This window comes from Rhinoraja longicauda, chromosome 12 (genome assembly GCF_053455715.1).
Source record: "Rhinoraja longicauda isolate Sanriku21f chromosome 12, sRhiLon1.1, whole genome shotgun sequence".
Taxonomy (NCBI): Eukaryota; Metazoa; Chordata; class Chondrichthyes; order Rajiformes; family Arhynchobatidae; genus Rhinoraja; species Rhinoraja longicauda.
The window spans coordinates 24,439,708-24,465,573 of NC_135964.1; the positions used below are offsets into that span (position 1 = coordinate 24,439,708).

The following is a 25,866-nucleotide window of genomic DNA, read 5'->3' on the forward strand; positions in this document are numbered from 1 at the left end:
GCCCCTTGGGCAACAGTGACCATAATATGGTGGAATTCTGCATTAGGATGGAAAGTGACACAGTTAATTTAGAGACTAGGGTCCTGAACTTAATGAAAGAAGACTTAAGGTATGAGACGGGAATTGGCTAGCATAGATGGGCAAATTATACTTAAAGGGCTGATGGTGGAGATGCAATGGCAAAGATTTAAAGACCGCATAGATGAACTCCAAAAATTACTCATCCCTGTCTGGCGAAAAAATAACACGGAGAAGACGGCTCAACCGTGGCTAACGAGGGAAATAAAGGATAATGTTAAATCCAAGGAAAAGGCATATAAATTGACCAGAGGAAGCAGCAAACCAGAGGACTGTGAGAAATTTAGATCTCAGAGGAGGACAAAGGGTTAAGAGGGGGGAAAAAAGAGCATGAAAGAAAGCCTGAAGGGAATATAAAAACTGAATCTAAAAGTTTCTTTAGATATGTAAAAAGGAATAGATTAGTGACGACAAATGTAGGTCCCTTATAATCAGAGGCAGGTGAATTTCTAATGGGAAACAAAGAAATGGCAGAACAGTTAAACGAGTACTTTGGTTCTATCTTCACTAAGGAAGACACAAACAATCTCCCAGAAATACTAGGGGTCCGAGGATCTAGTGGGAGGGAGGTACTGAAGGGAATCCACACGAGTCAGGAAATGGTGTTAGGTAAACTGTTGGGACTGAAGACAGATAAATCCCCAAGGCCTGATTGACTGCATCCAAGAATACTCAAGGAGGTGGTCCTAGAAATCATGGATGCATTGGTGATTTTCCAATGTTCTCTTGATTCTGGATCAGTTCCTGTGGACTGGAGGGTAGACAATGTAACCCCACTTTTTAAGTAAGGAGGGAGAGAGAAAACAGGGAATTATAGGGTCAGGTAGCCTTACATCAGTAGTACTGAAGATGCTCGAGTCGATTGTTAAAAATGTTATAGCAGCGCATTTTGAAAGCAGTCACAGGATCAGTCAAAGTTAGCATGGATTTATGAAGGGGAAATCATGCTCAACTAATCTTCTGGGATTTTTTGAGGATGTAACAAGTAGAATGGATAAGGGAGAGCCAGTGGATGTGGTGTATTTATACTTTCAAAAAGCCTTTGACCAAAGATACTAGAGGAACAAGAAAGACCACTCGACCCTAAAAACCGTAGTATGTCATGGTGCCATTTTAGTAGGCAGAAACTTGCAGAGACATTTAAAAAGAAAAATAACTAAAATCTGTGAATTGATAGACGAGATATATTCTGCATTTTAATGGTATCATCACATATACTGTTCCCCAAAACACTGATTGCACTGTGAGAGGCATAATGGACAGCGGGTTTTGCTTACTAAAATGGCGGACGTTAGGCTCCTTTGCGTACTACACTTCAGTATAGGTGATTTCAACGTAGTGGTCCATTTTGTTCCTCTATTATATTTGCCTTTGTCAAGGTCCCACACAAGAGATTAGTGTGCAAATTAGAGCACATGGTAATGGGGGTAGGGTATTGACATGCATAGAGAACTGGTTGGCAGACAGGAAACAAAGAGTAGGAATTAACAGGTTCTTTTCAGAATGGCAGGCAGTGACTGGTGGGGTGCCGCAAGCCTCTACTAGGTTTTATAAAGCAAAAATACAATTTTATGCAGCAAAAGTTTCAGAACTGTTCCAGTGCGCCTGAACAGCCCTCAAAAACAAATTGCCAAATTAACATCAGAATTTATGCAATGGAATCCAAATGTCACTTATTGATAATAAAAGATTTTAGTTAATAGGAAAATACTGCAAAGTCGAATAAGAAAAGGGATTTGAGAACTTGTACAAATTCTCAAATCCCTTTTCTTATTCATCTTTGCAGTATTTTCCTATTAACCCTGTAATCACCTATTATTTTACACACCTAAATGCATAATAAACTTGATGAAACTATTTTGTCAACCCATCTTCCATTGCATTAATTACCACTGATGACATTGCTGATATGAAATAAACTCACCAGGAATTTTCCACCAATTTAAAATATTTAAAGAAAAACCAATATAATCCAAGGATTAAGGAATACAGTTAAGTCAGATAATCAGAGTGGAAAGTAACTTAAATGGAGCACAAGCATTGGCATACAAGAGATGGGCAGCATGGTTTGTTTCTATTTTGTGTATTCCGGTGGGAAAAACACAGACCCAATACATACTGTGGACACCTGTCATTGTATTTATGAGAAATATGAAATAATATTTCTCCACCCACCATACCTGTCAGTTACATGGACCTTGCTCGTGACTACAACCAAAAAATGTTTCAGCATACTGCTGTCAATTCCATGCCATTTCTCAACTAACATTTCATTGTAACCTTTACTTCAACTGAAGGCACATCAGCACTGCTACATCTATCCACACCACATTTTTAGAATAATGTTCTGATTTGATTTTTTCCCCCCAATTTCCTGCTGACAATTACTAATCAGCTTATACCACTGAAACGTTCACTGGCTTGTTGTGATAATAGAATTTAGAAATTTCTTGGTGCCAAATGTCATTGCCTGGTTCACCCAAAACTCCTTTTCAAAAATCAAAACTACTTAATTTATTGTTCTCTGACATTACAACTTTTCCAAAACGAGTTTGATGCAAATGATACGGTGGGTGGAGAAATACAATGACTGATATACACATGTACAATATACAGTATTAACAGCATGTATTGGACCTAGTGCTTGCCCCAGGAAATTCACAGAGCAAACTGATCACAAGGCCCATCATCTGGCAGTAATATATTTTAACATATTTTTATAACTTAACTTAGACTTCAATGAAGGAACACACAGCAATCGTGTGTTAGTTTTGGCCAAAATTCATTAAACCTATCTTAGGTTAAATTTCATATAGAGCATGAGTGGCACGACATTGAAACGGGCCTTTGAGCCCACCTCGTTAGTGCCAGCCATCATTACCACATACACTAATCCCACTTGCCGGGATGAATTCCATATTTGTAAGAAGGAACTGCAGATGCTGGTTTAAACCGAAGATAGACACAAAATGCTGGAGTAACTCAGCAGGACAGGCAGCATCTCTGGAGAGAAGGAATGGGTGATGTTTCGGGTCGAGACCCTTCTTCAGACTGAGAGTCAGGGGAGGGGAAGATACGGAGATAAGGAAGTGTACGGTGTGAGAGCAAGACATCAAAGGGGGTGGAGCAAGCAAAAATGTACAATAGATCATAGTTAGCTTGGAGAACGTAACAACAAAACAAACGGCGATAAAATGTAATCAGGGACAGTCAGACGGGTTGGAGAACTGGCAACTGGGAAGTCAATAACCATACTGCTGGGGTGTAAGCAGTCCAAGCGAAATATGAGGTGTTGTTCCTCCAATTGGTGCTGGGCCTCACTCTGACAATGGATGAGGCCCAAGACAGAAAGGTCAGTGAGGGAATGTGAGGGGGAGTTAAAGTGCTTAGCAACCGGGAGATCAGGTAGGTTTAGGCGGATTGAGTGGAGGTGTTCAGCGAAACGATCGCCAAGCCTGCGCTCAGCCTCACCGATATATAGGAGTCTTCACCTGGAACAGCGGATACACTAGATGAGGTTGGAGGTGCAGGTAAACCTTTGCCTCACCTGAAAAGACTGTCGGGGCCCTTGGACGGAGTCGTGGGAGGAGGTATAGGGACAGGTGTGGCATCTCCTGCGGTTGCAGGGGAAATACCCGGGGAGGAGGTGGTTTGGGTGGGAAAGGACGAGTTAACCAGGGAGTTGCGGAGGGAGCGGTCTCTGCGGAAAGGGGTGGAGATGGGAAGATGTGGCTAGTGGTGGGATCCCGTTGGAGGCGGCGAAAATGTCGGAGGGTTATGTGCTGTACGCGACGGCTGATGGGGTGAAAGGTGAGGACTAGGGGGACTCTGTCCCTGTTGCAACTGGGTGGAGGAAGACCAAGAGCGGTGTTGCAGGGATATCGAGGAGACCCTAGTGAGGTCCTCATCTGTGATGGAAGAAGGGAACCCCCATTCCCTAAAGAATGAGGACATCTCAGATGTCCTGATATGGAACACCTCATCATGGACGCAGATGCAGCATAGACGGAGGAATTGGGAGTAGGGGATAGAGTCTTTGTTGGAGGCAGGGGGAGAAGTAGTCTGGATAGCTGTGGGAGTCAGTAGGTTTATAATAGATATCAGTCGATAGTCTATCTCCTGTGATGGAAGTGAGATCAAGAAACGGTAGGGAGATACCAGCGATGGTCCAAGTGAATGTGAGTGCAGGATGGAAATTAGTAGTAAAGTTGATGAAATCCGCGAGTTCAGGGATTGGGCCAGTGTCCACCTGGAACAGGGATTGCTTGACGTACCCTACAAAGAGACAGGGGCCCATACGAGTGCCCATGGCTACGCCTTGGATTTGGAGAAACTGGTAGTTGAAGGAGAAGTTGTTAAGAGTAAGGACCAGCTCTGCTAGGCGGAAGAGACTGTTGGGGAAGGGAAATTGGCTGGTTCTGCAGTGGAGGAAGAAATGGAGAGCTTTAAGACCTTCCTGGTGGGGGATGGAGGTGTAGAGTGACTGAATATCCAGGGTAAAGATGAGGGAGTGGGTGCCTGGAAAACAGAGGTCATTGAAGAGACGAAGGGCATTTGTGCCTTGGACATAGGTGGGGAGGGGGGGGGGGGAATGGAGTCACGGTATGTAGAAATTAATTCCGTGGGACTGGAGCAAGCAGAAACAATCGGTCTGCCAGGGCAGTTCTGTTTATGGATTTTGGGGAGAAGATAAAGGTTGGAGGTTGGAGGCCGAGGAGGGCAGACAGCTGGAAGTGATAAAACAGAAACGATCTGTGAGATTATGGCCTGGTGCTCATCTGTGGCATCATGGTCCAAGGATAAGTAGGAGGAGGGTCTGAGAGTTGGCGCCTGGCCTCAGCGCAGTAGCGATCAGCCCGCGAGACTACCACAGCACCTCCCTTGTTAGCGGCTTTGATGATAATGTTGGGGTTGCTGCAGATTTTGTGGAGGGCTGTACAAAATCAGAGGGGGAGAGGTTAGAGTAGGTAAGGGAAGTGGAAAAGTTCAGACGGTTGATGTCATGCCGGCAGTTAGACATTAAAAGGTCTAAAGAAGGCCATCCGGGGAGACTGTCGGTAACTGTAATCCGAACTGGGAGGTCTGGAACCGAAGTTGGAATTCTTGAGGCAAGCACCGAGAAAACACATGTGGCTGTGATAGCGAGTCTGAGTTAAAAATTGGTGTAAAGTCGGAAAGCAGGAGGAATCTCAGAGGGAGTGCAGTGAGAGAGGATGTTGCAGAACTCTTGGAGAGAGGAGAACTTCTTCCAAGTAGGCATACCTTGAGAAGATTTCACAGTGGAGCAGCCAAAATATGTAGGAAGGAATGTCGGAAGCAGATGTTGGTTTAAACCGAAGATAGACACAAAATGCTGGAGTGACTCAGCGGGACAGGCAGCATCTCTAGAGAAGGAGTGTGTGACGTTTCAATAGACAATAGGTGCAGGAGGAGGCCATTCGGCCCTTCGAGCCAGCACCGCCATTCAATGTGATCATGGCTGATCATTCTCAATCAGTACCCCGTTCCTGCCTTCTCCCCATACCCCCTGACTCCGCTATCCTTAAGAGCTCTATCCAGCTCTCTCTTGAATGCATTCAGAGAATTGGCCTCCACTGCCTTCTGAGGCAGAGAATTCCACAGATTCACAACTCTGACTGAAAAAGTTTTTCCTCATCTCAGTTCTAAATGGCCTACCCCTTATTCTTAAACTGTGGCCCCTTGTTCTGGACTCCCCAACATTGGGAACATGTTTCCTGCCTCTAACGTGTCCAACCCCTTAATAATCTTATACGTTTCGATAAGATCTCCTCTCATCCTTCTAAATTCCAGTGTATACCAGCCTAGTCGCTCCAGTGTTTCAACATATGATAGTCCCGCCATTCCGGGAATTAACCTAGTAAACCTACGCTGCACGCCCTCAATAGCAAGAATATCCTTTCGGATCGAGGCCCTTCTTCAGACTGAGAATCAGGGGAGGGGGGAGATAAAGAGATACGGAAGTGTAACATCCGAGAACGAGATCAAGGGAAATATAGAATAGATCATTGTTATTCAAACTTCTGTCCAGATGCTTCTTATCTGGTGTTACTTATGTAGATCTCTATCACCTGCACAATGTTAGTGGTTCATTTGGCTGTTTTGCACTATGCACCATAATGTTCTTCCCCTCATCCTTGAGTAGTACAGATTGTCAATTTAGCTGTATCAGATGATTTGATGCTTTGAAGAATACACTTGCATTTACTTGATGCACCTAACAAAACAGGGATCTTCCAAAATGCTTTAGTCATTTACATTTTCTGGCTGTGCTACACTGTTGTAACAAAAAGGAAATATAGTCAGTTTGCACAAAATAGGGCACCTGAAAATGGAATGACATATCAAACAACATATTTATTATCACTGGTTAAGGAGTAAATATTGTTCAACCCTCCAGATCTCGTCAACCAGAAAAAGGCAACAGGAAAAAAATAAAGATGTAGGTGATTTGCACTGGCTATGACACCTCGTTTTGCAAATCCATAATTGGTCAGAATCTAATATGTGGGCTCATTTTTTGAAAAGAAAAAAATCATTACAGTTGATTTTATATATGCCTTGAAATTTTTTCCAAAAAAACCTAAGTTCAAGTTGTAAAATTGAGGAGTGATTACAACACACAAAAGTACAAATGTGCAAAAATCACAAGGACATAGTGTTAATTGTTCTCCCATTAAGATATATTCTTATTTTCAACAGCTTTGCTATTGAATGTGTGACTGAAGCAATCACGACCCACGGGCCATTTGTGAAAAAATCCAGCCATCGTCAAGGACAGCACAAAATGTAAGTTCAGGACTGTGTTCAGGTGATTTATACTTTTAGGTTGCAAGTCATCTTATTCTGCCCTCCATGCAGGTTCACCAGAGAGAACAATGGATGAGCTCGTAATTACATGACAACATATTCTGTTCTGCCTTCTGGAATGACCGACTCTGTACACCAACTCCCACCAATACCAAAAGGATCCACTTTCCCTGAAAGCATAGGAGATACGTTGCTCTGCAGGCAAGATTAAAACAAATGCTGTTTCAGTTCCGCTCGCCCCAACATACTCCAGGCAAACAGCTAACCTATTGAAAACAAACTGGATGAACTTAAAGCTGGACTCACCTACCTTAACTGAGAACAGCTGTATGAGAATAATTCCCAGTTCTCTCAGGGAACTGAGAGACAGCTATAAGAAGATAACTGCAGATGCTGGTACAAATCGAAGGTATTTATTCACAAAATGCTGGAGTAACTCAGCAGGTCAGGCAGCATCTCGGGAGAGAAGGAATGGGTGACGTTTCGGGTCGAGACCCTTCTTCAGAATGAGAGACAGCTATGTTCTCCACCAGATTAAAGAATAACTTCTTTCCTGTTGTTATCAGACTCTTGTACTGACCTCTAATATGGATGAATTCCTGATCTTCCAAACTACATCGTTGTGGCACTTGCATTTTTTTAAATCTGCACTTTCTGTGAACCTGTAACACGATATTCCGCATCTTGTTCTTTTTCTCTCTTGCATGTACTTTTGTGTGGCAAGATTTGCTTTGGTAGCATATAAACAATGCTTTTAATAAACTACTGAATCAATCATGTGCATCCAATGCTTGCACCAAAATGTCCTTTCATGACCACGTCAGAAATATAAGGAACCATCTCAATTTGAGAAGAAAACTGCTACTAATCTTACAGGTATTTAGAAAACTTAAATAAAACAGCAACCATATTGGATATGCAGAAATCAGGTTCCAAATACAGTTAACACTCAAAATCCTGCACGATACAATTAACCATAGTCTGCTAAAGCATTAGCACTTGCACAGTTACTGTGAATGTGTTATAGTATCTTCATAGGGAGAAAGAAAAGGTGACGAGATTTTAAAAGATTTTGTAACGAGACAAAAAAACTACAACTGTGAAATACAACTATTAGCTGCAAAATCAGTGCTTGAAAATAATATTTAAGTTGTCTCAACACTGCAAGTGTCAACTCAGCACAGTTGGTATCATTGCTTCAGGAAACAGAAGGTTTGGACTTCAAACAAACACTTCACTTCAGGAGACAATCTGAGGAATTACTTTAGTACAATGTGCTCTTTTGGAGGCATTGTCCATTAATTAAAGAGAATAAACTAAAACACCACATGCATTTCAGATCAATGTTCATTATTTTTAGTATTCAAAAGCTAGGCAGCGACATGTCAGCATCGTGCCTTCACCCAGTACCACTAAACAGAGTGACTGGCCATTTATTTCATTGTTGATCATGGCATTCCTGCCGTCCTTTGCCATCATAACACTCAGCATGACAAAGAATTTTGCAACATAAAGAGTTTGCCATCAATTAATTAAATTGAGCAAGCCTAAACAATCGGATTTCACCTACATCGAACTAGATATCCAATAAAACCATTTGCGTTTGGACCCAAATGGCCTGTAGTCATTAATTCAGCAGAAAATCTTACAAGGTAAATACATGACCACATTGTTTTTTCCCCACTGCTGATACTTATACTAGTAATAAACAAGAACAAAATATCAAATTTCCAAGTTCATAGAAACAATCTTAAACATTCAAATATTATGTTTTGTTAGAAATACAGTTCATTAAAACAAAACTACTACTAGAAAGCACATTCTCAAGTGATAAGATTAACAATACTGATGCTCTACTATTTGACAAAGATATTCAAGAGACAGGAGAGGCCGGGGTGACATAATGGGCCAGAGGCCATAACTGAACCAGCCTCCTCCACCAATGCTCTCAGCAGGGCTTCCCAGATTCCAACCATGTGTTACGTAAAAAAAGCTTTTCTAATGTAACCATGAATTCTGACCCATATTTTAAATGCAAATTCAACTTCTTGACCCCTCCAAAGACAGCATCCTCTCACTGTCTACTTACTCTGTGCAGAGACCTCTTATTATTTTAAGTATTTTCGTCAAATTTCTACTCAGACCTCTCCAAACAAAAACAGTGCATTTTTGTTCAAACAAAAATGCCTGATTCATCCTTGTAACTGTAGTCGCTCATCCTATAAAAAAATATTCACATACTAATTATTCTAAATGACAATAGGCCCAGCACTCATTACAGGCCTCCAGTCTAGAAACACTCTCTAGCACCACTTTGTCTCCTACTTTCAAACATGGAAACAGTTTGACATGTAATATTCCATCCTTTCTGTATCTACCGTGCCTTATTTTTCTTATTTTGTCTTATTTTTCAATAGGATGTCCTTTCATCCGCCCAAGTTCCAATGATTGCAGGCCCAACCCTGTAATAAAAAGAACCCTTTCATCCCAAGAACCAACCTGGTAAGCTTTTCCAAGCTGCTCCAATGAGAAACTATCCTTCACTCGACAAGGAAATTAGAACTGTACACAGTACACCGGGCGTTATGGTATCAGCATGCTGTACAGTTGTTGCAAAACCTGCCTCGTTTTATACTCCATTTCACCTGCATTTAATACCAACATTCCATTTAACTTCCTAATTGTTGCATGGACACCTGCTGCTTCATGTTAAGCATATTCAGAACCTTCAACAGCAGCTTTGTCATCACTGTTTAAATAACATGCCACTTTTCTATTCTTGCTATTAAAGCTGGAAAAATGATTTCCCCATGTATTAATTTTTTTTCCTGCCACTCACTGCAGTTATCTCTCTTTGCAGATACTGTGCTCCATCACAACTTGCTCTGCATCTACTTTTGCAATATTCAGCAACATTTTTGATCTACAGCAAAATAATCAACAAAGAGGTCAGTCAGAGTTTCTACAGTTATATAAAAAAAGATTGGTCTGAAGGGCCTCGACCTGAAATGTCACCAGAGATGCTGCCTGTCCCGCTGAGTTACTCCAGCATTTTGTGTCTACCTTAGAAGAAGTAAATGTTGGTCACTTAAGTGATAAGAGGCCATAGAAAATAGTGAATTGGAAGATAATCAAGAGGCTATAGAGCAATCTCTGCACGTAGAGAAAAAGTACCAGGTAAACTATTAGAGCCACTGTGACATTTGACCTGCACCAAAGGAACTTTTATGGAAAAATGGGTGCAGAGGCAGCTGTCATCTACCAAAGAAGGTAGGTCACAATCTGGTCAGTGTTAATCGAGAACATAGCCGAGACCAAGATTCTGAATTAATCCTAGAACGGTAGAGTAAACATAGTATATTTTAATTTACACAAGACATTCATAAGGTGTCGCACAAAAGATTTGAGACTCTTTTATACTCTATCCAGGCAACTGTGAAAGTGGAGTTATAGCATACAGCCAAGGCAGAAGTTGACATATAATTGAACAAGGAAGTTGAAACGGGTGGGAAGAGAGAGGGAAAGTAATGTTAAGAACAAGACTGGAACAGCCACTATTTAATGAATGGCGGTGCTGCCATACAAGGCTACATGCTTACTCCTATTTATATTCTGATTTGTCCCTATTTGAAAATGAACAATGTAATGAGTTTGGTGCTCCACCTTTCTATTTTCAAGTAATGATTTTTAACCTTCCATAAGTAATCACCACAAAAACCCTCACAATATAGTATTTTCCACCTGGAAAGACTGACAAAGAACAATGTACTTGTTCATTCCTTACGCTCCAACTAGCAAATTAAATGTGGGAAAAATCCAAGTTGACTATAGTATGTAGCAGCTAGAGTCATACCGTGTAGAAACAGGCTCTTCGGCTGAACCCACCCATGCGACCAACACACCCCATCTGCACTAGTCTCACCTGCCTGCATTTGGATATCCAGAAGACATTCAATAAGATGTCACATAAAAGATATGCGACTCTTTGAAATTCTCTATACAGGCAAGGCAGTAATTGACATATATTTGAAAACAAGGAAGTCGAGAGATGCTAAGTATTCCATCATGCTCTGGGAGGAATTCTGCTGAACATAGAGATACTGGAAACCATGAACAAAGAAGCACAGCAAAGAAGGTCACCACTTGTGTGAACTATCCAATTGTAAATGCACCCTGTGAGCCAGCAGAAGAAGCAGCAAATGGGGATGATTTGGAATATAACATCTTGTGAAAGGGACTATCTGATAAATTGCAACAGCAGAAATACTCTGATAATCAGGGAACCAAAAGTTTGAAATGATTGATAAATTACCCCAGAAGGAATTTGAAGTTAAAGAACCAGATACACACAAGGATTGGATTTACAGCTATGTAAATGGCAATAAAGAACCAAGTAATGTTTGGAAGGCATGCATAGAAATTTATTTTAAAAGGTGCCTTGTAAGATAACTGGTCTCCAGAGACCAACCACAGAAGACCCTACTATGCCAAGATCAAACTGGACAAGTTCATCAAGAGTGGGCAAGATCTAAACACAGATAAAGGTGAAAGTAAACTCTACAGTTTTGCAACTGAAACAATGAAACTAAAGAGTTACTAAGACTTAATGAATTTTGTTCGAAACTACGCAGTGAACCTTTGAGTTGTTTGAACAAATCACAAATAATATAGTTGTTAGACAAAGTCACCGTCTGGTGTGTTTTAGCGTGTGCTGCATTTAATTGGCCACAGAAATTCCAGGAACAGTTCTCATGAAAGATCATCCATCTCGAACATATATTCCGAAAGTGAAAATTTGGTGTATTTTGATATTTATGAAAATGTAAAAATTATATTCTTCCTTATCCTCTTCCTGGAAAAAAGCTGCTCCTAAAAAAAGGATCGACTGGACATGGTAACGTCTGTTAAAGTGGTATTCTCAATTTATTTTTAAGACCAACCCAAGTTGCTGCCCACAATAACATCACGATAAATTTGCCCAATACGCCACATCATGCTGCCAAAAAGACAGTAAAATTATTGATATGACTAAATGTGTCAACAAAAATGTGTTTGGTAGTTGGCCAAAGGGTAACCTGATGAAGTATTTGAAATCATTAAATAAATTAGAGAGAGGAGTGACTGCAAATGCTTAAATGGGCAAAAACAAATTGCTGGATGAACTCAGCAAGTCAAACAGCATCTGTGGAGGGAAATGGACTGGTGACGTTTTGAGTCGGGGCCTTTCTTGAATACAGTAGTAGAAGCGAGATAGTTAATGGCAGAAAATGATCTGTGGATCCACATATGAGGGTTGTTAGAGATAGGTCAGGTGTGGGAGAGATGGGTGGAGATGGTCAGAAAAGCTAGATAAATGAAGACAAAGGTGGTGGAATCCGAGTAACTCAGCGGGACAGACAGCATCTCCGGAGAGATGGAATGGCCGACGTTTTGGGTCAAGACCCTTCATCAGAAGGAGAGCCAGGGAAGAGGGAAACGAGATATGGAAGGGTATAAAGAACATGTCAGGCCTGAAAAGAACAGATCAAAGCAGACGATGATCAGGGAAATGTGCAATGGTTCATTGTTGGATGATGGAAGGTGACAACAAGGCATTCAAACAGTAAAATTAAACAGGAGGCAGGGAAATTAATAGGGGAGAGAGGAAGAAAGGGTTACTTGAAGTTAGAGAAATCAATATTCATACCACTGGGTTGTAAGACATGATTATTTGTCTGCTTTGAATACTGGTGGCATCGTAAGTTGAAGAGCACCAATATTTAAAATGTGCACCCAGATTAGCCCTTGAAAAAGCTGAAATTTGCAAATCATATACCCAAAGCAGGGAATGGGGATGAAGCAAAAGTCCAAGCTTGGCTAGCATTGTCATGATAAGACAAAAAAAATGACTCTCTCCTCTGCCATTAGTTTCCATGTACAAATTAATATCAGGGAGACTCATGACATTAGCAGATTTGGCAGGCAGTTTCCATTAGTCAGCAAAAATTCCACAAAAATACGGGTTGTTATTCTGTTTTATTTTTCAAATTCACTTTCCTTGATGCAATGATGTCAGTGAGCCCTCAGGTTAGATCAATATAATCCTTCAGATGATGCACCCTCCATTGGTGCATGTAGGGGAATTCTTGAAAACTAACAAAATAACTCCCAATTTAGGTTCAAACTGGATGAGACATAATTTGCAGGGAATTTCTTTATGAACCTTATTATTGATTCTTCAAAACTTCAAAAATGAAAGCTACAAAGGTAAGATCCTATTACACATTCCAATTTCAAATGTTTCAGAAAAGTCCACAGGCTAAGAAATTTAGTATCGCTGAAGTTTATGATTTGCACCAAAATTAATCTCCGACTTCTAATCATTTAAATGGCATGGAAATCTGACTACTTAAATGACAATCCTTGAATTGTCAGTTCTACATTTAAGCCAGCAAACCAGAGATTCAGGAGGAGGTATTCCACATCCAACTAAGTAGGCTGGTGCTATTTTATGAAAATCAAGATCTTTAATATCAACAAAGGAAGGATCAAATATCCAAGTGGTGCCACAAAACTAGATTTGGAACATGTAGTCTTTCTATTCACGTTCCTTCACTGATTACAAGAAACTTTATCACACTTCAAAAGAATAAATTGAAACAAATCACTTCTAAAAATATTTAAATATGTTGCACAGTTTAAATTGTGCCATTTGAATATTAGATTTAATTTACCTTTACTACTTTGGATTTTAGGCCTTAGAAAGACATTTCTGGAAACACAAATGTTTTTTTCAGTTTTGTGCCTTACTCTTTTCACCTCATGTCAGCCAGACCTGATCATCCTTCCAACCAGTGCATCCTAAAACTTTAACTTAACCCTAATAAGTTTACCCTGTGATCTCACACCAGAGCCCCAGTTTCAGCGAAATCGTTAAACTTGCTGGGTTCACTGGAGTTATAATACTGTGTAACATCTGAAAATGTGAATTGCAAGGTAAGAATAACGTACAATAGTTCCAAAAAATTGCCAGTCCAATGCAACCAAAGTGTGAAACAGCTGGGTTATCAGAGTTATATTTCAATTTTATTTTTTCAGCACTCACGTAAAATATTCGACATGGGCTGGAAATTATTCATTTTTAAATAATATTTGTCAAATACGGGTAAAGTAGGAATGTAATTAGCTGTGGATTGCTAAGGAAAAAATCACCACTGATTTGGTGAGCCCAATAGGCTGTATTTATGCCTTGCTCCATTGCCGCCACTCCAGATGTAAGCTCACTTCAATTTCAGAGTCATCAAGCTATGTTATCATATCATATCATATCATATATATACAGCGCGGAAACAGGCCTTTTCGGCCCACCAAGTCCGCGCCGCCCAGCGATCCCCGCACATTAACACTATCCTACACCCACTAGGGACAATTTTTACATTTACCCAGTCAATTAACCTACATACCTGTACGTCTTTGGAGTGTGGGAGGAAACCGAAGATCTCGGAGAAAACCCACGCAGGTCACGGGGAGAACGTACAAACTCCTTACAGTGCAGCACCCGTAGTCAGGATCGAACCTGAGTCTCCGGCGCTGCATTCGCTGTAAAGCAGCAACTCTACCGCTGCGCTACCGTGCCGCCATGTTATGCGGATTTAATTTGCATCTGTGCATATTCAGAGTCCAAGCTCCAAGACATTGTTGACTCGTTCACTGAAGCATGAAAGACTTAATATCTTACACTTAATATCTGCAAAGCAAAGATCGTTCACCAGTCCCCACAGCACCAGAATAGCCCCTGGCAATAACTGTCAAGGGGCTGGAAAACAATGGGATCATCTCTCAGCAAAGGCAACATCAATGTTGAAATTCACCATTGTCTCCAGCAATTCGGCACAGCTTTTGCCCTTTGGAGGAAAAGCCCATCCGAAGATGAAGACACATGCTGCACAAACATGCTTTAGAAACATGCATTCCCTACAGCAGGCACCTCACAGTACTGGTGAGGTACCACTAATGCCGTCACTGCAAAGCTTTTCTGGCAGGGCAAGTGAATCAATGTTTGCATGCTGTCCCATGGTGACATCCTCAGCATCAAAGTACCACAAAGTATCAATGGGCTGCTATGGACAAGCCGTATCATTTGCATGGCTGACATCAGAAACCTGAAACAAACGCTCCATCGCAGCAAGGAATTGCCAAGAGCAAAGAGAAAGTGATTCAGGGTTTTCCTCACAGCCTCCGTGAAAATAAGTGAAGCTATTGCATACGAGACCCCCTGATCTATCACCAATCAAAATGGAAACAGCTGGGATGCAATGCAAATTAGTCTTTTTCAGAAGCACATACAAGACCAGCAAAAAAGGATTGTAGCATTTAGGGGCTAGTGGTATCAAGGGATATGGGGAGAAGGCAGGCACGGGTTATTTTGATTGTGGACGATCAGCCATGATCACAATGAATGGCGGTGCTGGCTCAAAGGGCCGAATGGCCCCCTCCTGCACCTATTTTCTATGTTTCTATGTTTCATTTTGCAATGTATCACGTGCTCATCTCTTTCACTCCCTCCTGGAGAACTAGTGACAACATATGTGGATCCTACACTGGCCTCATCAGTCATTTCAGAATGCAATTAAGATGAAGCGTCGTTGATCTGAAACATTAGATGCGGTATGGTGGCGCAGCGGTAAAGTTGCTGCCTTACAGCGCTTGCAGCCCCGGATACCCGGGTTCAATCCCAACTACAGGTGCTGTCTGTACGGAGTTTGTACGTTCTCCCACACTCCAAAGACGTACAGGTTTGTAGGTTAATTAGCTTAGTGTTTAAGTGTAAATTGTCCCGTGTGCGTGTAGGATAGTGTTAGTGTGCGTGGATCACTGGTTGATGCAGACTCGGTGGGCCGAAGGGCCTGTTTCCGTGCTGTATCTCTAAACTAAACAAATTACCTATTTTTCTTTTGAGAATTACTGCTGGACATGCTAGTTTTTCTTTGCATTTTCCATTTTATTTCAAAGTGCAAAGAATTGGAACAGAAGTCATCGTTGACTCCAAGAGATAACCTGAAACAAAGATCTGTGCTGTGCATGGTTTTTTGGTAATAACCGACTTAGAACTTTCCGCAAAGGTGTCAGACTTGTGGGGAGAAGGCAAGAGAATGGGGTTAGGAGGGAGGGATAGATCTGCCACGATTGGATGGCAGAGAAGACTTGATAGGAGAAGAATTAGGCAATTCAGCCTATCACTTATGACCTTAAAACATTACCATCATTTTCAATCTATACTGCTCTCAGTGGTACTAATTAAATCCCTAATTACTGTTGAATAGACCATCTGATAGAACCAGATGAGAGGTGGAGGAAGAATTAGGCAGATGGAACCGAATGGGGGAGGGTGGAGACAGAGGCTAGTAAGCAATAACTGGAACTAAGCCAGCGAGGGATGGTTACAGACATCCCCAGATGGAGCATGGGGAGTGAACGGGAAAGGTGAGCCGAGGGGGATGAAATCTAGGTGAAGAGCCATCGGAGTTACAGGCAAATAGAACCAGGTGGGGATGGGCTATGAATCAAGGATCCGTGGGGGGGGGGGGGGGGGGGGTGAGGAGTTGGAAAGGGTCCATAGAGTGTGGATTACCTGAAACTGGAAAATTCAATGTTCATTCTATTGGGTTATAGACTGTCTAAACAGAATATAAGATAGTGTTATTCTAATTTACATTTAGCCACATTGTAACAATGGAGAAGGCAGAGGAAAGACAGACCACAATGGGAACGGCCACTGCAGATAGAGTACAGGTATTCTGCAAAAATGTTGCCATGACTTAGCTTGATCTTGTCAATGTTGAGACTCCCACATCATGAGCACCAAATGTAATAGATCAGGTCAGACAAGATGCACATAAATCTCTACCTCACCTGTTTATGTCCCCTGAGGTGGCATAGAGACAAGTATCTCCTACAATTGCAGAGGCAGGTACCAGGGGTACCTGGAGGGGTGTGTGGCAGCCACAGAGACTAGTCCCTGCAGAAAGCAGAAACGGTGTGTGGTAGGGGAGATGAGAGAAAGATGTAGCTAGCAGTGGGATCTAATTGGAGCTGGTGGAAGTGACAATGTATGATATGTTGAATATACTGGTGAGGTGAAAGGTGAGGAGCAGGGAAAGTAATTGATTTTCAGTCTGGAATGGTTGAGAGCAGATGTGCAGAAAATGGAAGGTATGCGCGTGCGAGCTTCATCAACTGCAGCAGAGAGGAAGCCATGTTACCTGAAGGAGCAGGTTACTTCAGAAGTCCTAGAGCAGAAAGCCTAATTTTGCAGCGAAAATTGGGAAACTGAGAGAAAGGGATGGCGTCTTTACAGGTGATCTGATGGAAGGAGATATAATCAAGGTTTTATATGCCGGAGTCCATATGATTATAGCAGATCCAAGTGAATAGTTTGTCTCATGTGATGGAGATCCATAAAAGGAAGAAATGTCAGAGATGCTCCATTAGCATGGTACGGGCATTGAATTTTCCAATTTCAGGTAGCCTACATTCACGGTTCATTTCTCCCTCCCACCAGTCTACCTGGGATATCCACGCCACATTTCAGGTGTCAATGAGGATAGCACCTTTGATGCAGGCCAAGTTGTGTTTTGGCATGACATTTTATGTCCGATTGATCAGGAAGGCCTATAGAATCCAAAGGAAAGAGGCAAGCAGTTTCAAAAGCTAGCTCAGAAAAAGAATCAAAATGCTCAGAAAAAGAATTAAAAATAATCAGTCAAATGAATACTTTGACTAAATGAGGCACGTAATTCGTGCTCTAGTTCTTAGAACATTTTAGTTTAATATACAAGGAAATAATGTACACTTGGAACAAATATTTTATGCTCATCTTCACAGTACATGGATCTAAAACCATACAATAATAGTAGAAATGCTCAAAATAAATGGTAAGGAAGAAATTAAAAATAAGAGAAGAGACATAATGTTTCTAATGAACGTCTTCAAAATACAATGGCCTGTATTCCTGGGGTCAAAAGAATTGGCTGCGGAGATTATCTTTCAAAATCCACTAGATTCACTATTGGTAAGTTCCAGTGGTTGGAAAACAGCAAATGTAACATCTCCAAGTGAGAAAAAATGGACATGGAAAGCAGGAAACTGCAAGCCAGTTCATCTATCACTGGGAAAATACTGGAATCTGTTCTTAAGTAGAACTTCAAATACGATCAAATACAGTCAACATGATTTTGTAATAGGAAAGTCACATTTGAACAATTTACAGCTTGTTGTACTGAGCAGGAAGGATTAAACGAAGGAAACAGAATGTGTATTTACATTTGCAGAAAGCAGACGATAAGTTGCCGAATAAAAAGGTTGCTACACAAAGAGCTCATGGCATTGAAGTTAATGTTAGCATGGATAAAGGATTGGCAATGTAAAAAAAAAAAAAAAGGGTTTGGATAAATGATCCATTTTCTATTTAGCAAGTGGGGATTCCACAAGGATCAGTGCTAGAACCTCAACTAAATTTACATACAATCTGCATGAAAGGCTTCAATGAAAAGAATGAGGATTTTGTAGCCAAACTGGCCAACTACAACAAACCATGATGAGGACACAATCTGAAAAAAGGATACAGATATGTTAAGGAGGATAAAAGTTTAGCAGATAGAGTGTATCATGTGGAAATAGCAGGTCATCACTTTGATATGAAAAAAACAAATCAAATAGTTTCTAAATAGAGTGAGACCAGAACCTACTGCTAAACAGAGGGATCATAAAACAAATGTTAGCATACAGGTGCAGCAAATAAATGGGAATTCAAATATAACTTGGCCCTTTATTGCAAAGAGGAAATTAAGTAAGGTAGTCCCATATTGTAATTGCACATAACATTGCAAACCATACTGGCGTGCCAAATAAAGATCTGGCCATTTTATGAAGGTACATACTCTGACGATTGAGCAGGCTGGAGGTTAGAAGAATGAAAAGTTAACTTATTGAAATAAGATTCCAAAGGGACTTGACAAGATAGCATCCACAGCTAGGGCAGAGTAAGGTCGAGAGAGAAACTTCTTCTTTCACAGGGTCTTTAAACCTTTGCATTTTCACCCAAAAAGTTATAGAAACTGAAACATTGAATACAGTAAAAGCGGAGACAGAAATATCTTGGATCAATGGAAACTGTTATGGAGAACAGATAGTAACGTAGAAGAAACATTGAAAAATAGGTGCAGGAGGGCGGCATTCGGCCCTTTGAGCCGATATGATCATGGTTGATCATCTAAAATCAGTACCCCGTTCCTGCTTTTCCCCCATATCCCTTGATTTTTTTAGCCCTAAAAGCTAAATCTAACTCTCTTGAAAACATCCAGTGAATTGGCCTTCACTGCCTTCTGTGGCAGAGAATTCCACCGATTCACAACTCTCTGGGTGAAGAAATGTTTCCACATCTCAGTCCTAAATAGCCTACCACTTATTCTTAAACTGTGACTCCCCCAACATCGGGAACATTTTTCCTGCATCTAGCCTGTCCAATCCTTTAAGAATTTTATGTTTCTATAAGATCCCCTCTCATCCTTCTAAATTCCAGTGAATACAAGCCCAGTCGACCCATTCTTTCATCATATGTCAGTCCCGCCATCCCAGGAATTAACCTGGTGAACCTACACTGCACCCCCTCAATAGCAATAATGTCTTTCCTCAAATGAGACCAAAATTGCACACAATACTCCAGGTGTGGTCTCACCAGGGCCCTGTACAACTGCAGTTGGACCTCCTTGCTCTTAAACTCAAAACCTCTCGCAATGAAGGCCAACATGCTATTCGCTTTCTTCACTGCCTGCTGTACCTGGATGCTTACTTTCAGTGACTGATGTACAAGCACACCCAGGTCTCATTGCATCTCCCCTTTTCCTCATCTGACACCATTCAGATAATGTGTAGGAAAGAACTGCAGATGCTGGCTTAAATCGAAGGTAGACACAAAATGCTGGAGTAACTCAGCGGGCAGGCAGCATCTCTGGAGAGAAGGAATGGGTAACGTTTCGGGTTGAGACCCTTCTTCAGACTGATGTCAGGGGAGTGGGCAGGACAGATAGAATGTAGTCAGAGACAGTAAGACTGGTGGGAGAGCTGGGAAGGTGGAGGGGATGGAGAGAGAGGGAAAGCAAGGGCTATTTGAAGTTAGAGAAGTCAATGTTCATACCGCTGGGGTGTAAGCTACCCAAGCGAAATATGAGGTGCTGTTCCTCCAATTTGCACTGGACCTCACTCTGACAATGAAAGAGGCCCAGGACAGAAAGGTCAGATTGGGAATGGTAGGGGGAGTTAAAGTGCTGAGCAACCGGGAGATCAGGTAGATGAAGGCGGACTGAGCCTGCTGAGTTACTCCAGCATTTTGTGTCTACCATTCAGATAATAATCTGCTTTCCTGTTCTTGCCACCAAAGTCGATAACCTCGCATTTACCCACATTATACTGCATCTGCCATGCATCTGCCCACTCACCCAACCTATCCAAGTCACCCTGCAGCCTCATAGCATCCTCATCGCAGCTCATACTGCCATCCAGCTTTGTGTCATCCGCAAACATGGAGATGTCACTTTAATTCCCTTGTCTAAATTGTTAATATATATTGTGAATAACTGGGATCCCAGCACCGAGCCTTGCGGCACCCCACTAATCACCGCCTGCCATTCTGAAAATGACACGTTAATTCCTATTCTTTGCTTCCTGTCTGCTAACCAGCTCTCTATCCATGTCAATACCTTACCCCCAATACCATGTCCTCTAATTTTGCACACTAATCTCGTATGGGACCTTGTCATTCTCCTTATCCATTCCCTTATCCATTCCCTTATCCATTCTCCATTCTCCATTCTCCTTTTTATATCCTCAAAAAATTCTAGAAGATTAGTCAAGCATGATTTCCCATGGAGCAGAAGCTGATCAGATCAGCAAGATATTATTAAATGCCAAAAAAAACACATGCCCTGCTCTTGCTCTGAGGCTCTTAAATGACTTGATATATCAGCCACGATTAAGATGCTTGCTGTTGATTCTGAATTAGCACTTTGGTTCATAGAGAGAATAAATTATATATGTAGAGGAACTGATTTTGGCATGGAAATCCACTGATCTCAAATTGGATAGTCAAGGCGACTTCCAGGAAGCTTATCTTGTTGGCCAAGGTATAGAATGCAAGAGCAAAGATCATCACAGACTATGTAAATGCTATTTAGACCACAGAATATAGTGTACATTTCAGGTACACTATAACTGAAATATTATATTAAAGGAAGGATGTGGCAGCATTAGAGCAGATGAAGAATAGTTTTACAAGGATGTTTTAGTATTATTAGTCACTCCACCCAGACCACAATACCACTTCCTTTGGCAAGTCAATCTGAATCTGGGGCACACCACACTCACATCAGTGATGAAAGAACATAGAATGAAGGCTGAAAGATACAACCCTTTCAGTGACCAGTTCTACTGTAACACAAATCGGATATAATGCGCGTGATGAAATAGAGAATACTAGTTGCATTATGAGGGGTTATAACACAAGTTATAACACAAGTTCGGTCAGGAACTACAGAATCATTTAAATGTTACTTTGAAAGTTGACAAACAGAAGAAAACTGTCTTGGATTTAAAAGTTTCTAGAAAATTCCCTGTAGTAATCAAGACACTATTGTCTCATAAGGATATAGCTGCTACTTTAACAGTGGGGTCGCCAGTGAATCGACAGGTTATCACTTTTATTGACATTTGTGGAACAACTCTATGAAATAAAGTAACATTTCATTTTGTATTATTAGCTTGCAGCAAGAAAAAGAAACCTCTCACTGTAGACAACACTATATATTTATTTTAATCCTGCACGGAAAAATAACTTGTATTGAGAGTCTGGAACTCTCTGCCCCCCGACCCCCTTTCTCCCATTTACACTATTGTCTTTATAACGGGATTTTCTATAGCACATGGTTTCTTAGAAATGCATCTATCGTGCTATAGTAGAACTAGCTGTATTGGCTGTTAGAGAAATAACTTTTAGCCAAAACCAATGTCAATTTCCCTTTTTTTCTATTTCACAGAAGTGTAATAAGATATTTTTTAATCCACTCGAGTGCTGGGGCAAAGCCTTGTTTTACCTGCTTTTGCAGCAATGCTACCTAGAGTCTCAACCTAGATTTTTGTGCTCAATTCTCTGGAATGGGATTTGCACCTACAATTTTCAGAAGCGAGTACAATGTCAACAACAAATTTTAAACTGTAATCTAGAAAGATGTATGTCACACATAAAATTAAGCAGTTGTGCACTGTTCAGTCTTTACAGTTGTTCCTCTGAGCAATGGAGTCTGTCTTTTTCCCCCAATTGTTCCTCCACCACTGAAAACAGTGACTTTCACATTCAAAACCCAAGCGGACAGAAAAGCAGCCAAACACAGAAAATCTCATTGTCCACAAATTGCCCAGTTGCCAAGAGAAGGCTTTGTGCTCATCATTTTGTGGCACATGTGGTTTCCATGACCCATGTGTAGACCTGGCGTAAAACAATACTGTTCAGAAATGAAATGTTTGTTGCTTTCTAATTAATCGGCATGTCATGTCTTCCTTCCCAGCTTCCAAATGCAAACTTTGCTATAAATGCACAAATGTTGGAGATTCAAAAATATTCAGGGAGGGAACATCAAAACTTGGGGCTTGCAATGCTCAAAGTGTGGTTACTGATGATGGAAGTGCAAGATACATAAGTTTATACATTGTTGATTTTGCTTGGAGATTGTAGCAAGACTGCAGAAGGTAAATTAATTTTAAAATGCCCCAAACACCATTCGTACTTGTACTCGTATAAAAATGCAATAAAATTGATTAATGCATTTTCACTTATACCTAGTACTCAATTTATATCACCACTGACAGAGCAAAATTATAAAGCAAACACTTGGCAGTAAATATGATCACTATCATGAGCTAAATGACCTCCTTGTACTGTAATCACTCTGATTATATTGTTCAATAAGAAATATGATTGAAAATATATTTAATTCTGCATATTTGGGACATTACATTTGTCTATGGATGTGACAATTAAGTATTTTATTGCTTGTCCTTTGTGGTGATGTAAAATTAAAAGGCATACACATGTCTCTTATTCTTGTCATTTCATAGGAACACAAAACTATTCCTGATATCATTACAACTTGTTTAGACATGACCATAATTAAAAAATGTAAATTATTAAATATACAGAATTATATATACAGAATTCAACTATACAGAATTCTCTTTTCAAAATTGCGTTTTAAAACTACTAGCACGAATCAAAACCACATTTCAAATTGAAAACCAGAGAGGAAGATTGTAATACAATGTCAAGTTAAATCTTGTACATTAATTATTCTTAAATGTTATGACAACTGAACATTTGTGTATCAAATAGATTTAAAATTTATCCAACAGGTATTTTTTTTAAACTTCTGTGAAGTGTTTGGATAATTGATCACTGTTTTGGAAGCCTTCAGTACAAATTGTATGGACTAGGAAGTATTCACAGGTTATTTTCAAGAAAGTAAATCCCAACAAAAAAAAAAGCACAAAAAGTCATGTTTCAAGATAACTAATAAAATATGATGGCAAACTTTATTTCCAATTACTGAAAACCATATCTTCCAACAATACTGTAAACATGTCCCCCAGAACCCAATGAAATTAGAAACCAATTCTAACATATGGGGCATAAAAGTAAATATTTCTCGACAAGGTTCAAAATAAAAGCTGAATGAGAACCAAAATGCATATTTTCGATAGTAATACGCAAACTCCATGATCGAGAATATAAATTGTTGAACTCATCCTGCAAGGCATTATCAGCCTGAACATTCGTTGAAACAATTAAAGTTTTCTGACACATCATAAACATTATTGTACTATAATATAAACGCAGAGATTTAGAACAACTACACTCGTGGGCTTTCTATCATGACAAGGAAGAGGAATCTCAAAATTGGTTTATGAAAATGGTATGGTCCATTTCAAGCTATCAAAACATCAGTATTTTTGAATCACATTATAAATGTAATATATTAATGCAAGAAACACCACTGCAAAATTCTAGTTTTTCCGACAGAGAATCAAAGTTATTCCTATTATTGTCTAGGAAAATAAATTTGATACACCACGCCTTCCAAAGAAAACACAGTATTATTCAGATGTAAAAAAAACTACATCGAGTTTTTAAATTGTATAATTCGTTCAAATTTCATTGCAAAAGTAAACATAACAGTCTACATCGGCAGGTCCACATTAAATATCGTTCAAATACAAACAACGATTTGTTTCTGATAGCAAAGGTTAGATTTATAAATTTTGTTTAAATTCAGAGACATTTTAAGAGATATTTCACCCTGTAATCCATTGAAAACAGACGGAGGCCTGTCTTGTAAATCCACAAATTAAACCATAGCGCAAGATATCACAATGTAAGTGCAGCTTTATTTCTACTTTGACATATATTTAAAAGACACTTACTTGCCAATCACTTCACACAGCTCATACACATCTTCAAACAGGACGTCGTCGTCGGCCATGGTCGATAATTAAAATTCAGAAATTCAAGAATAAAAATTCAAAGTTAAAAACTCTCCAAATGAACGCAACTGTTCCCGTGTAGATCGGTTGCACATCAGAAACAATGCTAATTTTCAGCCGATTTGTCGTGAAGCAACCGAGTAAAGCAGGCTGATGGGCTCTCCTCTGCTCTGCTATCCTTCTCACGACCCCACCTTCTCTTCCTCACTGGCTTAAAATCCTGATAATCCACAGTCCAAGGCTCCTTGTCTCGAGATGTTGCTGCTCCCTCGAAGCCCAGGCCGAGCCCGGGGAATTATTTGCATGGAGGCGAGGATTTTATTTCAATCTTTCACAGCCGCCGTTATTTCGACTATTTTACCGCTTGGCCCCACCGTGCACTGCGGTGTCGGCCCGCCCCCTTTCGGTGTGCTGCTCACTTGAACCCCGCACTCGGCGGCGGCGATGGAGATCCAGTCGGCGGCGGTGCTTCGTCGAGCCGGAACCCACCAATCACCGCTCGCTGACTCGCTGGCCGCACTCTGGATGCGTCAGCACACCGCGAACAGCTAGAGGCGCCTCTGCGTCTGCGTCGCGGCGGAGACCTGCCCTTCACGGGTTGTCAGTACGCATGCGTCCGTGGCAGACCTGCCCTTCGGGGACCAGCAGCGCGCATGCGTTGACTAGGATTCCTGCTGCCTTCAGTTCGTGGTTGTCGCACAAGAGAGAACCAATGATCTCAATATTATTTTCCCAAATTGAAACAGTTGGTTGCGTTACCTAATGCAGCCGCGAGTAAAACAATACTTATGTATTGCATCTTTATACGATAAGGTGTTTCTTGTGATCCTTGGCGAGAAATTTGACATTGAAGCGCAAAATTAGACGACAGAGTTTGTGTTTATTATTGACACGTGAAAAGGTTTGTTTTGCATGGTATCCAATCAGATAATACTAGAGATAAATACAATCGAGTGCAGAATGTAGTTCTCAGCATGGTAGTTCAATGTGCACAATGGACTTGAGGTGAATTGGACAGTCCCCTGGCTTTTGGGGTAGAGGTGAATCAGACAGTACCGAGACTGCACAGAAACAGGTTTTTCGGGCTACTGTGCTCATTCAGGCCATGAAGTACCTACCTACCTGCATTCCCATTTACCAACCTTTGCCTTGTAGCTTTCTATGCCACAGTGTTTCAAGTGAGCATCTAAATCTATATTTATCTATCTATCTATATACATTACTAAAACTCTTGGTTTGTTTGTGTGTATATGTTTATATGGTTTTGTGTGTACCATGGCCTCTACACAGCCAAAACAGCGCGACAATTTTAGGCCCACCTTACCATTCTCCTGTGGTTTGAATAAACCCACTTTGTTACTTTTTAAAAACAATTTACCTAATAAACTTTACTAA

At 40.7% G+C, this 25,866-nt stretch overlaps 1 protein-coding gene across 7 annotated transcripts in view; it reads right to left on the reverse strand.

Moving 5' to 3' along the window:
- caska (calcium/calmodulin-dependent serine protein kinase a) overlaps window positions 1-24,997 on the reverse strand; it is a 211,220-nt gene extending 186,223 nt beyond the window's left edge. For 6 of the 7 annotated variants that reach the window (XM_078409214.1, XM_078409211.1, XM_078409210.1 and 3 more), the window contains exon 1: window positions 24,412-24,996. In XM_078409214.1, coding sequence (XP_078265340.1) covers window positions 24,412-24,470 — 59 coding nt within the window. In that variant the 5' untranslated portion in view covers window positions 24,471-24,996. Of the gene's footprint in view, window positions 1-24,411 lie in introns of all 7 variants that reach the window. The other variant, XM_078409215.1, reaches the window with a different exon arrangement.
- Between the last annotated feature and the right edge of the window lie 869 nt (window positions 24,998-25,866).